We start from the raw sequence: 14,254 nt of genomic DNA, 5'->3' as shown, positions 1-14,254 counted from the left end.
AAAAACTGGCGTGTTTAAAAAAATTTATATTAAAAATTGATTCACAAAATATTTCAAAAATTATTTAGTCCACTGGTACTTAAAAAATTTTAGCGATTCACTTTTTACAAACTTAAAACGATCGATTTCTTCTTGTTTATCTTTCATCATTTCATCTCTTAAAAATTTTTCTTTCTGGATAATCTTTTCTGATTGTTTACCAACACTTCTCATTTTAATGTACACTTCCGTTTGTATGAAATTGACTCACAACTATTTGTTGTTCTGCACAGAAACGATGAATATTTTTCCCACGTGTGTGGTGGGTACGGCGAATCTTTCATGATTTCTTGAGTTCTTCAAAGTGTAGTCACAGAACTTTACGACATCCTCAGTACGTGGCATTACACTCCAATCCAATTTGGCGTAGCTATTGCGATTTTTACACACCCAGCGCTGCAATCCGTTGGCCAAGCCTTTCTGAAATGTGTACGAATACCCGTATAGAATCAGCAAAGTTATGCCTTTTTGGGTAACACCAAATTCCATATTCGCAACTTTAAATTACAACTGTAGACGACCATTCAACGGCTCGGCTAGCACGAAACTAAAACCAGTAGACTATTAAGTCTTACATTATCTTGAAAGTAGTTATAACAACAAATAAACGTACTCACTGTTGTGTGTGTTAAGTATCACTTTTCAATACCTTCTGTTAACAAAGGGCTGCTATTTACGGGGATGAATTCGGTATTTTTTGCAAGTTACGCGGGGACGATGGGAACGAATTCGGGTAAGCCCATCATTACTACTACTATCACGTGAATCACGTGCAAGTTAAAAAAAAGGCGTGAATCTTGTTATCGATGCATTGCGATCGATGATGAGAAACGCACTCAATTCGACTCGATTGAGATCAGAGGCGCGTGTGTTTATGGGCGAATTATAAAAATACCGATCGAACGATCGAGGCGCAGCGCTTGCAGCAGACCAGAACTCTGTACAAATACATATTATATAGCAAAGTTGCGCAAAGCTCGGAGAAGCGTCGGGTACAATGGTATCTGTACTCTTACACGGTTATACATGGAGGGGGTGCGAGATGGGAATGCGCGATTCAAAGGCCTCGCCGTCGATTAAGCGCGAGCGGCGGCAGCAGCCGTGACGAGCCTCTTTCGAGAGATTATAAGCACATTTTTTCTTTCTTTTCGTTTCATCCCTGTATGTGTGTATATAATACGCGGGTAAAAGTGATGTGTCTCTGATGAGCGCACGTGTGAAGCCGAGGAATTTTTTCATGGCAAAGTGCCAACCGGTGCTGCTGTGTGTTTCATCGGCGACTCGCGTGGGAAAATAAAGTACAGCCGCGATATCGCGATCGGTTGTGTTATGTAGCTTTGTCTCGGCGGCGAAGGGGGATTGTTATTGTTTACAGCCGCGTGGAAAATCGAGGGAACTCTGGGGAGCTTCGTCACCGATTTTTCGACGCCGTTTCGATTTTTTCGTCGTGACTCTGCTTATTTTTTCCTTTCCCAAAGTGATGCGCGTAAACTGTAACTTGGAAATTGGCCTTATCTTTTTTTTTGTTTTTGTTTCCTTAACTAAAAATACTAGAGCCCGGGCACACTTGATAATCATTGGAATGCGTTGCGGTGCCTGACAAAAGAAACGTACAGTCAGTCTGTAGGGACGCACGGACACATCGAACCAACGAACACGCCTTTTGTTTATAAAAATAAGAAGTGCAACCATAAGTACACAGGACCAATAGCCGGATAATTGAGAAAAAACCAAAGCAGTGTGCGATACCATGCCCTATTGAGCGTAAAATCGATATCGCATGACAATGTACAAAATGTAAACACACACGCGACGCGCATAAATATTCATATAGATATAAAACGAGACGAGGCGTTAACTGTCTTATACGTATATTTATCCACCTCACCTATGCGCGCATATGAATAACAAAAAATAAATATCGATACGTCTTATCCATGCGTAATATATATATAAACCGTGGATAGCTCTTATTAACATACATGTTTAAACATATCATATATATACGTAGATATACGACTGAAAGAAGTTACGATCAAATTAATATTTATCAAAACATTATTTATCGTATACTTATCTGTACCTACTGATTGATGTAAGTACAGTGTGTTCTTACATGCCTGTTGTCCATGACTCCGTTGTTCCCATCTGCACCCGGTGCTCCCTTTCCCTCTTAATTACTACATCTCCGTTATTTTCCACTGAACGAATTAATCAGCAAATGAGACACATATACACAAGTATATAATACCTACGATATATATAGTTACGAGGGGGCAGGTAGAAGGAGCCAAAAACTTTCCTACAAGTATATACACAAATGTTGGCGCGAGCGCACGTGTACGTGGTACAAGATCATAGAGCGAATTCCTCTTACAGTGGTAGAGGAGGGGGCTTGTGGGTGTTGTGGCACTATTTAACGTGGACCCTGGCGCCCATGCGATGGACCAAACAATCACGCGTATACGCGTAAAAGCTTCCGGGATGTGGGGCGCATGGAAGATCTTGTTTACGTTGTCTCAGGGCCACCGATCTCGCGTCCGATTTTTCGGGAACTATATACTTACCGATCCCTCGTCTCGCGAGAACACCATTGCACCGCGGGTATACCGACACTTATACATGTAGGTATAAGCAACTCCTTCGAGAAACTCGAACCGCGACTCTCTATAATTAGAATGGAAAGTGCCTCCCCGCGGTTTACGCGGATGCTCTCCTGCACCTTGCACGATCACGTATGTGTTTTTTTTTTTTTTTTTTTTTTTTTTTTCTTTCGATAAGGCGTTTACTCGGCGTTTTGTACCATGTAACGCTATCTCACACAAATAATCGTATATTCTATCCCAAATGGCACCTGTGTCGTGTTACGTGAAATCTCTATACGCGTACTCCATTCTCGCTTGGCAAGAGTTACAACGATGTAAAAGTCTCTCTCGAGCCACCGTGGAATGCGTCTGTTGCGTAACGCGTATATATACGCGCTTATTCTCTCCTTTGTGTACTTTACCATGTATATAATAGGGGTAACTTCAATTACTTGTTCGTTGCTCGTCGCGTTGAATTACGGAACGACGAGGGCTCGTCTAACGTATGTACTTACCGGATCGGTCCGCTTCTCTCTTGCGCGTACTGTGTATGTATGTGTATTATTATTATTACTTTTTTTTTTTTATTATTTTCAAGACGGTGCGTATATATTCGTGTAAATGTTGGACTCGTGCGCGCACACGTGAATTGGTGGACGAAAACTTACGGTGGCATATCGACTTCTCGTTTCTTTTCTTTTGCAATCGATGGCTTTTTTTTTTTTTTTTTCTTTTCGTCGATACTTGCGTCTAGGCGTGACGAAACGCGCCTTTTCAGCATCCAAACGAGGAAATTTAGGAAATTCCATGGATTGCGCCATAGTTTACAACGTAAAAACAAGAAAAAGTCGATTGGAAAGATGGAATGCGTTCCTTATATATATGAAGGGACTAAGCAGATTGTTGGAGGACGAAAAATCCAATTTACATCTCCGATCTCAATTTTTCCTTTCAACTCGTGCACGCAAGTATGGGACGTTAATTTTTATCACGACCACACGACGAAAAATTTTTCTACTTGTTTTTAGCTTTAAAACAAGTAAAATATATATCTGCTTGGAGCCAGTAAAACGCCTGTAATATGAAAAAAAGGCATTAGTCGCTGGAGGAATAAATTTAATCCTTCGGTCCTAGAGGTCGACCGCACAGGGAATCATTTAAAAAAATTCGACAGTATTATTATTTTATCCAAAATAGGTGGTTCAATAACCGCGACTGGGTAGCTATCTGTACATATAGTATTTTTCACATGTCGCTCATTTGTTTGTGCTCCACACACACACACATGATCGAGTCGGTCAATAATGCAAGGGCATTAAAAAGTGTTCCATCGAGTATTATCTTTATGTATATTTCAAGAGAGGCCGGCCAGCAGACACCCCCATGGTATACACGTGATACCCTTGTAAGTGTACGGTGCTTCAAAAATTTAAAAAGATTAATTATTACCGAGTATACGTCTAGTCGGTCTGATTGATAGACAGACCCCCGAGGTTTATCTAACAAGCTTTCATTATTTGCAATATTTGCATTGGCTCGCGTATAGCCTATAACCCCCGGATGAGGGATAATCATTGCAACATTAAAAGGACCTCGAAAAGGACCGTGTGGTCGAAAGAAAGCGTGTGCCCATTTCCACTCTGAAGGCGCGTCATTTTAAAATGTATCTCTACCTACCTGTATACGAAGAAAGAGAAATAAAAAAAGCATGGCTTAGAAAGTGGACAAACTCGTTTTCCATCACCGAAATATTAAATAGTAGGTACCAACAAAGTAGTGCATCGCTCCGTTTGTATCGTACATATATGCATGTCATTACGAAACTCCACATCAGCCGTATTGGTCCGACGCATCTCGTACCAACACCCTCTTTACATGATGTAGGTGTATTTTGTATAGGTACTGTACTCTGTTATAAACATAACGGTGCATGGTGTTTCACCTCATCCTCCCGTTGCCTTCCTTCATCCTTATTCCTCTTCCTCTTCTTCTTCTCTCGACACAAAACTCGTTCGCGATGTATCCTCCCGTCCAGTTCGACGCTCTTTCTCCCAAGTACATGTATACGTGTACGTATGCGTCAATGTATACCTATACATAGGAACTATCTCGATATTCGCGCGCGTGCACGGGCGCGAAATCGCACGATTGGCAGCTCGTACACTTATCTGCAGACATACTTACCATGAAGTACACTTTCTCGATGAGAACAACGGCAATACATGCCGTCGTTGTGTGCCGTTGCTGTCTCGTTATGGCATTACATGCGTGGTATAATAATATTTGTATATAGCTACGTACATTCTGTACATAAGTCGCTTTTCGTCAGAATGTTGGTATAAAAAGGGGAATAGAGAGAAAAGGGATGACGTCTGTTATGGCGTTGTCATGTGCCATGTGTATAGCACCATGTATAGGTGTTTTTTGGTATTGGCTATACATTACAGGAATGAAGTTTATTTCGTATAGGCTCGGAGCTGCTTAATCGCCCTGATGTTATCATGGTTACCCTGCTTGGAGCGCTTGTTTTTTTTTTTTCTTCTTCCTTTCCGATGCTATACTATTAACATTGATAGCGACTCGTGGGTGGGTGATTGAATGTCCCAGTTAGCCGGGAGCTTGTTTACCTCGTTCAATTAGCGTCAGAACCTCGATGATTATGATGATTATCAGCATTATGATCTTCTCCCAAGCAGTCGTTCACCCGGTAATAGCCAAGGATCGCAATCACTCGGCGATTACACACGTGATCTAAGCCTGACGCGTTACATCTTACGCCAACTCGACCCAAAATTATACACCCACAAGACAGAGGCGCACTTTGCTGATTTACCAGTATAGCAGTAAGATATAGGTGGATATATTCATTACCAAAGGCACCACTGCCATGATGAACAGCTTTTAATGTAATAAATACCTTTGCTTACTTATAGGCGTTTCAAACGAACACACGCACACATATACATAAGTATATATACTGTTACGTAAAATTATCGGTCGGTTTTTTGTTGCGTGCCGTATATCGAGGGGGCACTATATACTTATATGTATTTGCGACTCCGGCACATGCGCGTGTGAGTTATACACGTGTTTCTTTTTTTATTGATTTGTCGAGAGCGTGAAATTAAATGTATATAATAAAAGGATCAAGTGTATATGTATATAGGTACGGGTACACGACTATTTATTGGAGGAAGTCGTCGAACTCTCGATCTGGAGGTCGATGTCAATGCCAAGTGTACACATTACAATGTCTAAGATTGATGAGGGAGAGAGAGAGAGAGAGTAATAGGTACACGGAGAACAGAGCACGAGACGCGTGGAATAAGTATTTTTTAATTAATACGGATGAAAAAAGAAAAATGTAATTGTACCGTATAGTAATAATATAGTCGCGATCGAGAGAGAGAGAGGGGGTGAAGTGATATCGTGTACTGTATATAGATAGGCTGTAGGTATAATTATACACGAATGGTGCGGGATATTAATATATATATATATACCCAGGAGTTGTTGACCTTGCGCGGGGCGTTGAAAGGATACGTGCGTCGGGCGGATATTTGGATTGATGATCTGTTCGCGAAGGTCGGGGTCAGGCCTTTTTTTTTTTTTTTTTTTTTTTTGCGAAAGATGCTACGTAGAAATATAGGTATACGAGGGACCGAGACGAGTCGAGGTGGAAAAGTTCCGTTGTCGTTGTTTGCTTTGTTTGTTTGTTGATGTCTGCGGTCTCGTACAAGTCATACGAATATACGCATAAAAAATACATGACTGTTTTACTGATCAGTCGTGCGAGCTCGCGTTAGGTGATGGCTGATTATAGCGCCTCTCATCAGAGATCCATAATGTGTTACAACTACTTATTCCTACAATTATACGATGTATTGGATCGGCACGTTAATTATATGGCAAAGATAATAATGTAAGGATAAGCGGGACGTGACGTCATAGTCTGACGATTTGCCTTTGTTTATATAGAGACACTTCGAGACGCATACTCCAATGGACACACATTACGGGTACAAAAATATGTGGTATACATAGTTGCAAAAAGCGCATCGGTGCGACGGGGGATTAATTTCAACCGTGACTCGAGCGCATCAACCGATGCTGTCACACTGTATACTTTTTGCATTTTTATTTTTTTTCCCTCTCGATTGCTTGTACATCTCTTGATTAGGGTATCCGTGTATACGATTTATACAGCTCATCCGAGGCTTGTCGACTATTTATTTTTCATTGAATCTGTTACCGAGTCTGGCTTGGGTGGCATTCCGGCTTTTGTCTATTTTCAGCTGTTCTCTTTGTCTCTTCCATTCCCACGATGAACTCTTGGATCAACCGAGCCATCAAGTGCACCCGTTTGTGTGGATAAATGCTTTCGCGGAGTAAACACCTTTAATAAAATAAAAAAAAGGAATAAAAACACTGTATATCACGTGATACTGCGGAAAATGGACACGAACTGGGTTTCAGCGTAAAAGTATACGCGAGCTGTACGGTACGAAAACATTCCCGAGCAGACGTAGTCACGTTGGCCTAGTCTCGGCGGGCACTGGAGATACCAACGACCGGTCAATAGGCCATAAAATCGCAGGCATTCGTTTTCCCCCCGTTTTTTTTCTTCGATTTTTCCGATTGATTTTCTGTTCGTCCTAGCAATCGCGTCAAATGTCGTTCGGGTTGCGACTATTCAGTTGAATTCCACGTCCACTAAAATTGAGAAAAATGTTAAGTATAGGTAAGAGTGATTAACATTTTTTGTCGTGCAAAACTAGTTTCTTTTTATCACGAAATCGATTATTTCAGGGTCAAATGATTTATCACTTCTCATTGTTTACAAAAGCTTCCCTTTCTTTGTAGTTGGTGCCATAAAATCAACAATACCTTATTAATCTTTTTCCCCTTAAGTTATACAAATTAAGACTTGGGCACGAACACTTTTTCAATTTTTTTGCTAAAAATTTAAGGCATTAAGTATTTCTGCTAAGGTAATTTTTTTTTCTTCATTACATGGATGTAACATGGTGCTCAAAAACATTTTTTCCAGCAAAAATAATCCATTACAGTTTGAAAGAAAAAATAATTTTGACAAAAAAAAATAGATAAAGTGATTTCAATTACTTTACTCACACGAACGTTCCGATAAGCTTTTAGTAGTCAACAGGACGATGACTTCTCCTTACTGCTCCTCACATAGAAAAAAAAAAAAAAAAAAAAAATTGGTAGATAATCAGCTCTCTTCGGGGCCATTATTTTTGTCAAATAAACGTAATCGTATCCGCAGAAATTCCATATTCCAGTGTAAGAGTAACAAGTTTTAAAATATATGTTGAAGAGTAGTCGCTTCAAAGCGCACACCGCACGAAACGAATTTGCTTGAAAAACCGACCGGAATAAAAGACCCATCGATTCGAGGTAAATACGCGTAATAACATCTGGTCTCTCTCTCGTTTCCTTTGCATTTTACGATTGAAAACTCACTCACGTGTACCGCAAGCACTTGCGCTCCAAAGGAAAACGTCCGCACGGCTGTATTTACTTTTCACTGCAAAGGAAACCGACGAACGGGCCTGGAGATTTGCACTCTCATTAACGGCCAGTCCCGTCCTTCTGTTTTCTCGAACGAGATTTACCATTCGATACGAGGGTATTTTCAAAGCGTCGACGACGAGAGGTGGGATTTTTTTTTTTTTTGCCAAAACGATATTACATTTTCTCTGTGATACCCCACCTATGAGTGTATAACGTATAGTACGCGAAAAAGTCCAGCGCTTAGACCGAAATAAGCTCCAACTGGTTCATCCGGTTCGCACTAGACAGTTAGATCCGATAACGTACAGTAATAATAATAATCATCATAACATATGCAACAGGTTTTATAAGTAAATAAGAAAATTAATAATAATCATCTGTTGGTTACTACTCCTGTATTATCGTAAATACATAGCCAAAATGATTTCCAAAAAAAGCCATTCTTCAATTTCAACGCGAAAGCAAAAAAAAACAATAGAGATTTTCAACAAGCTGCGTTTTCTTTTCACTCAACAGCGGCTCGATCACGAGACAACATCATCATCATCATCACCGCATCAACACCACCACCGCAAGGGGTAACACCGAGTCGCCGAGAAACGGAATAAAAAAGAGAAAAGTCACTTAATCTGCTCGTGCGTCTCTTTTCTCGTTTCGTCTTGTGATACCCACGAATAATAAAAAAAAAAAAAAGAAAAAAAAAAGTAACTCTCTCGTTGGATGTGGCCGTTGCGGCCGGGCTTTCGGCTTTCCAATTCGGCCCGTAGGACCTAGCGGGGCCTTATGGCCCTGGACCATGCTACCGTTTACAATATGCACCACACGAATCAACTAGGTACGTTTTTTGTTGTTTCTTCCACGTTTGTCCCATATTTTTTTCCTTTCCATCCATCGAGCAAAGGGGACATGATTCTTAAAAGATAAAAAAAAAAAAAAAAAAAAAAGAGAGAGAGAAAAAAATTCCCTATACTTAACGCTCGAACGAGATGGCGAACAAAAATAAATTGATAAGTTTGAAATTTTTTTTCGTCGAGAAGTTGCAAAACTCGTCACTCAAGTCTACAGTAAATCGATGGAGCGACAAAAAGTAGTTACGAATCTCAAGTCGTTGACTCTTTTTTTTTTTCCTTTCATTTCGTTCGATGCAAAACAATAACAGACGCACGTCGCCTTTGCAAAAATGTCGGCGAAACACGCCATATGATGTACGACAAATGGATGAAAAACATTTTTAAATCTCAACGAGAGGCCACGGGGGGTAAGAAAAAAAAAATTTCGTCCGTCGTCGATTTAAAAATAGACCGAGTGAAGGAGGAGGGGGTGGACAGGGGGAGCCCGAGAGAGTTCGAGGTGGCCGTTATCCGCAAATGTCAATCTATGAATAGCCCACGCCCGGCTAATCTTAGAGAAGTACTCGGCCATCGGCCAAAAGCTCGCTCTTTTGCACCGCCAACCACCGCACCTGCGTCTCTCTGCGCTATTTTCATTTCGCGATCGATTAGCGGAGATCTAGACTCTCCATCATCGTCGTCTCCCTCTCTGGGTTGCATCGTCAAAAATGCACGGCGAATCGCTGACGAAAGATCCATTGTTTCGCGAAATAGCGTGGGTTATAAATCAGTGAATTTTCCGGAGTGTACACTCGATCCGATTTTTTAAATTTATTTTTCAATCCACTGCTCAAGCGTGAAAGCCAACTCCTTCTTTTTTTTTTTTTTTTTTACTAAATACGAATCATTTATTCCCCTCAAATAAGTTGATTTGCATATTCTCGTCGCGTATATTATGTACTACTGATTAATCACGCACTAGCTCTTTTTTTTTTTTTTTTTTTTTTTACATCACTCAAATGTATGTCTATAAAACACACTTGTCTGCTTTAAATGTCAAAACATTAAAAACGTTTTTTATAGCCGTCTGTTTTTATACACTTACACGTGGCTCGGGCACTTTGGTGGTATCGTTGCTTGAATATTTATCGTACGTATAAAAATAAATAAAAACGGCATTGAAGGAGACGTATAAATCCACCAGCTCGTAATAACCATGTGCTTTACACACGCAATGTATATATTTTAAATTCAACTAAAGCTTTTGCGTTGCCACGTGCTATTTTAAAGCTTACCTTTTTTTCTCAAATTTACTGGTTTTTGTAAGCACTTGCTTGTGCCCTCATACTTTTATCCTTTCTCTGTCTATAAATAAACAAATAATTCTCGACCTTTCACGTATGCGAGTAGATGAAAAAAAAATTACGATATTCTATTTTAAGCCAAAGAAACCGTCACGAGCTCTTTTTTACATCTTAAAAAAACATCGTTCGCGCATTTTTCCGATTCCACATAAATAAAAAAAAAAAAAAAAACTAAGCTTAGCTTCTAAGGGGATTACTGTAAATGAAAATTAATGAAATCAACGCGTAAGTATACTAACACGGGCCCTACAAATAGTTACACGCGCAAGCTGCTTTATGCTGCACCATCCATTTTCCAAACACGTGGCGGAGCGTGTGTATATATGTATACTTGCACTCGCGTTCTCACACTCGCGTGTTACTGTATATATACTTACTTACACGAAAGCCCGAGTGCCGAAATAGCCCATCACCACCTACGGATCGTACCCACACGCGGCGCGGCATATTTTTAGGCCCGCCAGCCGCTAAATCCGGCACAAAGAGCTCCGCGGAGGGACAAAGCCCGTGGCCGAGGCTCGTTCGTATTAACTGCGCTTTTCGCGCTGTAAGTACTACACTTGCTGTATACCTTATAACTAATGCTCATCTCTTGCGAAACGCGAGCTTTAATTTGTACGCAAGAGAGGTGTAATTGCCACCTAATGTTATATCCGTACATTATATTATTATCTTCGTATACCTTGCATCATGGGGACTGTATAATACTGTCGTGGTCCAAGTACGCTTGCTTGATTAACTGCTCTGGTTTATTAATTATTTCATCGGATGTGGGCTCTTCTTCTTGGGCGTGTAATTTCGTGCGTGCTTTTTCAACGAGTTTGTTATCTCTCGTTTGTTTAAAGGGGGTTATCGTGCTACAATCAACCGCAACACTAAACTTTTGACTTGTAATGTCATCAAGAGGATTATTCTTTACAAAAAATCCAAATAAGCAATGTTATGACGTACATTTATCAAAATTTACATAAGAAAACTAATAAATAATGCAAAAATTTTAAAACCACTTTCGGCTTTTGTGTTATATTGGATGTACTATGTATTATATAAGTATTGTTTATTCTCCTGTTATACTATTTTCATAATATTACGTTATAAATTTACGGAGCAATAAGTAAAAATGTGGTTGTAATAATGACTTTGCGACGACCTCTTCTCAAGAGCCTGATGTGTATATCCGATGAATTTTTAAAAATTGTAAAGTTGGGCCTCTTGACATTCAAGTACGCTATTTCTAATTTCTATGATATTAAAGTATATTGGTACTAATTTTTCTAAAACTTTCTGTAAAAAAAAAAAAAAAAAAAAAATCTCTCACGATGACCTTCTCAAAAATGGTATTTTTTTTTTCTTCATAAAATTAATCCCCGACTATTTTGATCCAAGGTATGCGCTCCAATCGTGATATATTTTTTAATACGTTTTTATACGACTGATACAAGTAAGGTACACTCGAGTGTGGTGGCAAGCTTCCGTAAACAATAATATTTTCCTTCGGACTAAAAATAGAGCCGTACGATACTTACGTTTCTGCGCGTTACATCATGCACACACAAGTGTCTTTCACGTGCAGCCATTGTGTATATACAAGTATAGCACACGAGGTTCCATTTTGCATTATGCAATTTCAAGTATTTGCGAGCCGCGCGTAAGTAATATTAATACTCACTTACGCGACGGGTGCATTATTTGCACGCCAATCAGCGACGCAATCTTTTCCTAAGTATTTTCGGAAACACGCATCACCAACGTTGTATTCACATAATATTTCGAGTTACTTGTGTTGCGGTTATTTACTGTTTTGATTGATTCTCCGCGAAGATAACGAGCAACGTGCTACACTGTCGTGTCCCAACGGCACCGGGTTACGAAACGTAGCGTAACAGGCAGCTACAAATATTCAAATCTGAAAGCACAACGAAAGTGCGCTCTTTCTCTTCGGAGTTTAATAAACCGCGAGTCCATCGTGCAAAACCGCGAGTATGGCGAGTATTTCTTTCTATAATTTTATCAACCAAGTGGAGAAGAAGAAGGAGAGACACAGCACAGTCCGACTCGACTGCTATTTTCGGTTGATCGCTCCTATGCCACCTATGTACTGTAAAGGTGTCTTCCTCCTCCTCCTCCTCCTCCTGGTCGTTGTCCTCAAAATCTGCACGCGCTTTTATATATATATACCCACGCACTACACTGGCACATACACTGTATTGTATATACTGTTATCGTGTTTATAAGTAGGTATAATATGCTGGGGCACACGCACTCGTCGTATCAAATAGATCTTTTGGGTTTTTTTTTTTTTTTTCTCGCTTATAATGTATTCCCAAATTAGAGAGTTTCTTTTTTTTTGCTCTATTGGTATACAAAAGTAGCAAATGAGATTTTGGGGATTGGGTTTTTTTTCAGGAGTGCGTGGACGTTTCGGAGTGATGGGTGACTTTTGTCTCGTTGTATTCGCTGAAATTGGCGAGGCAAATTCTTCCGTAGAAACCATCGGATCTATTGACCCACTTGTCGGGAATTATCGTCAAACGGTTCTTTAGGTCTGCGAATTTTTGCACGATTATTTATGCCAACGTCGAAAGCGACTCTATTGCTTCTTCCTTTTTTTTTCCCCCATGTGATTTGTCAAAGCATGGTGTAGACGACTAAGCTGATGAAATTGCAAAAAAATATACGTACTCTGAGATCCTCGATCTTTTGGCCGGCGAATTTTTTTCACGAAATTTCGAAAGAGAGGAAGCAGGATGGGCGTGAATAATGAGCAGCGTCAAAATACCGATGACTCGTTCGGCTCGCTTTTAAGTGTATAGTATACCTGGTTTTTAGTTTCACATACATTGTATACCTATCCTAGAAATAGAGAAGATGGATTGAGTCGAAAAAAAAGGGAAATAGTATACATGTTTGACCTAATATAAATATGTAGGAACGCAAGACGTGTGGTACCGTTAATTGGGTAGGAAAAGATACGTCAAGAAATGTAAATTGAGTTAATTAGTAGATTTGATTATTTTATAGATTTTTAAACAATTTCAAAGAAAATACTTATTTTTTTCTGGTAGGTGAGTTAAACATATTTTGGATATCAAAATTTACTGTAAAGTGTATTTAAACTTAAATAGTAAAATACTTTGAAAATTTTTTTTCCAAATTGATTTTTTTCTTCAAAATTAAAATGCATTGTTTTTGCTGGAAAATATTTTGTCAAATACTGTGTTATAAGTAGTACCTATTAAAAAAATTCTTTTATCACAAACAAGTATTACATTTAAAAGAAAAAATTAAAAAAAAATTTTTTCAAGTGTTCGTGTTCAAGTCTGTTGAGCTTTTTCTGTTTTTTTAATGTCCAATACTGAAAATCAGTAAACATTACATCTTAGTTAGATCAACGAATAGGTTGAAGTTCATTGAATTAGCGTGACAACTTGTATCCTTCATCACGCAAAATCTTTATATTTATAGAGCAAAAACATTTTTTTTTTTTTTAACAAAGTCTTAGTCCTGTATTTTTTTTTTCTTATTCAATCTACAATTTATATAATTTATGTAAAATACAAACTTTTCTCTACTCTCGTTCATAAATTGAAATTCAAGCCTCACTCGACAGTTTAATCGCTCGACGACTAACCGTATGACACAGTCATCAATTTTTACCCTCCAAAGTAATCGATGGAAAATTTCAAGTAACTTGAGTGCATTAACAAACGCGATTGCAAACAAACTTCTCCAAAGTGCCGAGCGATCGAGCGTATTTTTCATTGCATAACAATTATTATTCCGCGTCGTCGTTACCACGGAAACTCGATTTTCCTTCCCCCCTCCCCTGTATTTGCTCCCTCGGTTCTGCAAATAAACGCTGACCTCGAGAGAGCGCAGTTTTGTTATTCTTTAGCGCTCG

At 39.3% G+C, this 14,254-nt stretch overlaps 1 protein-coding gene across 4 annotated transcripts in view; it reads left to right on the top strand.

Annotated features, from left to right (window-relative positions):
• Window positions 1–14,254, top strand: part of HDAC4 (histone deacetylase 4) — a 68,424-nt gene that overhangs the window by 28,818 nt on the left and 25,352 nt on the right. For 2 of the 4 annotated variants that reach the window (XM_023389696.2, XM_014356379.2), the window contains exon 2: window positions 8,676–8,994. The exons of the other annotated variants lie outside the window; for them this stretch is intronic. In XM_023389696.2, coding sequence (XP_023245464.2) covers window positions 8,943–8,994 — 52 coding nt within the window. In that variant the 5' untranslated portion in view covers window positions 8,676–8,942. The remainder of the gene's footprint in view (window positions 1–8,675; window positions 8,995–14,254) is intronic. 4 annotated transcript variants of the gene reach the window in all.

This window comes from Copidosoma floridanum, unplaced genomic scaffold (assembly GCF_036245765.1).
Source record: "Copidosoma floridanum isolate Cflo_tuat_1 unplaced genomic scaffold, Cflo_Japanese_pri ptg000029l, whole genome shotgun sequence".
Classification (NCBI taxonomy): domain Eukaryota; kingdom Metazoa; phylum Arthropoda; class Insecta; order Hymenoptera; family Encyrtidae; genus Copidosoma; species Copidosoma floridanum.
Note: the sequence above shows the minus strand (reverse complement) of the source record. Positions and strands in the feature narration are given on the sequence as shown.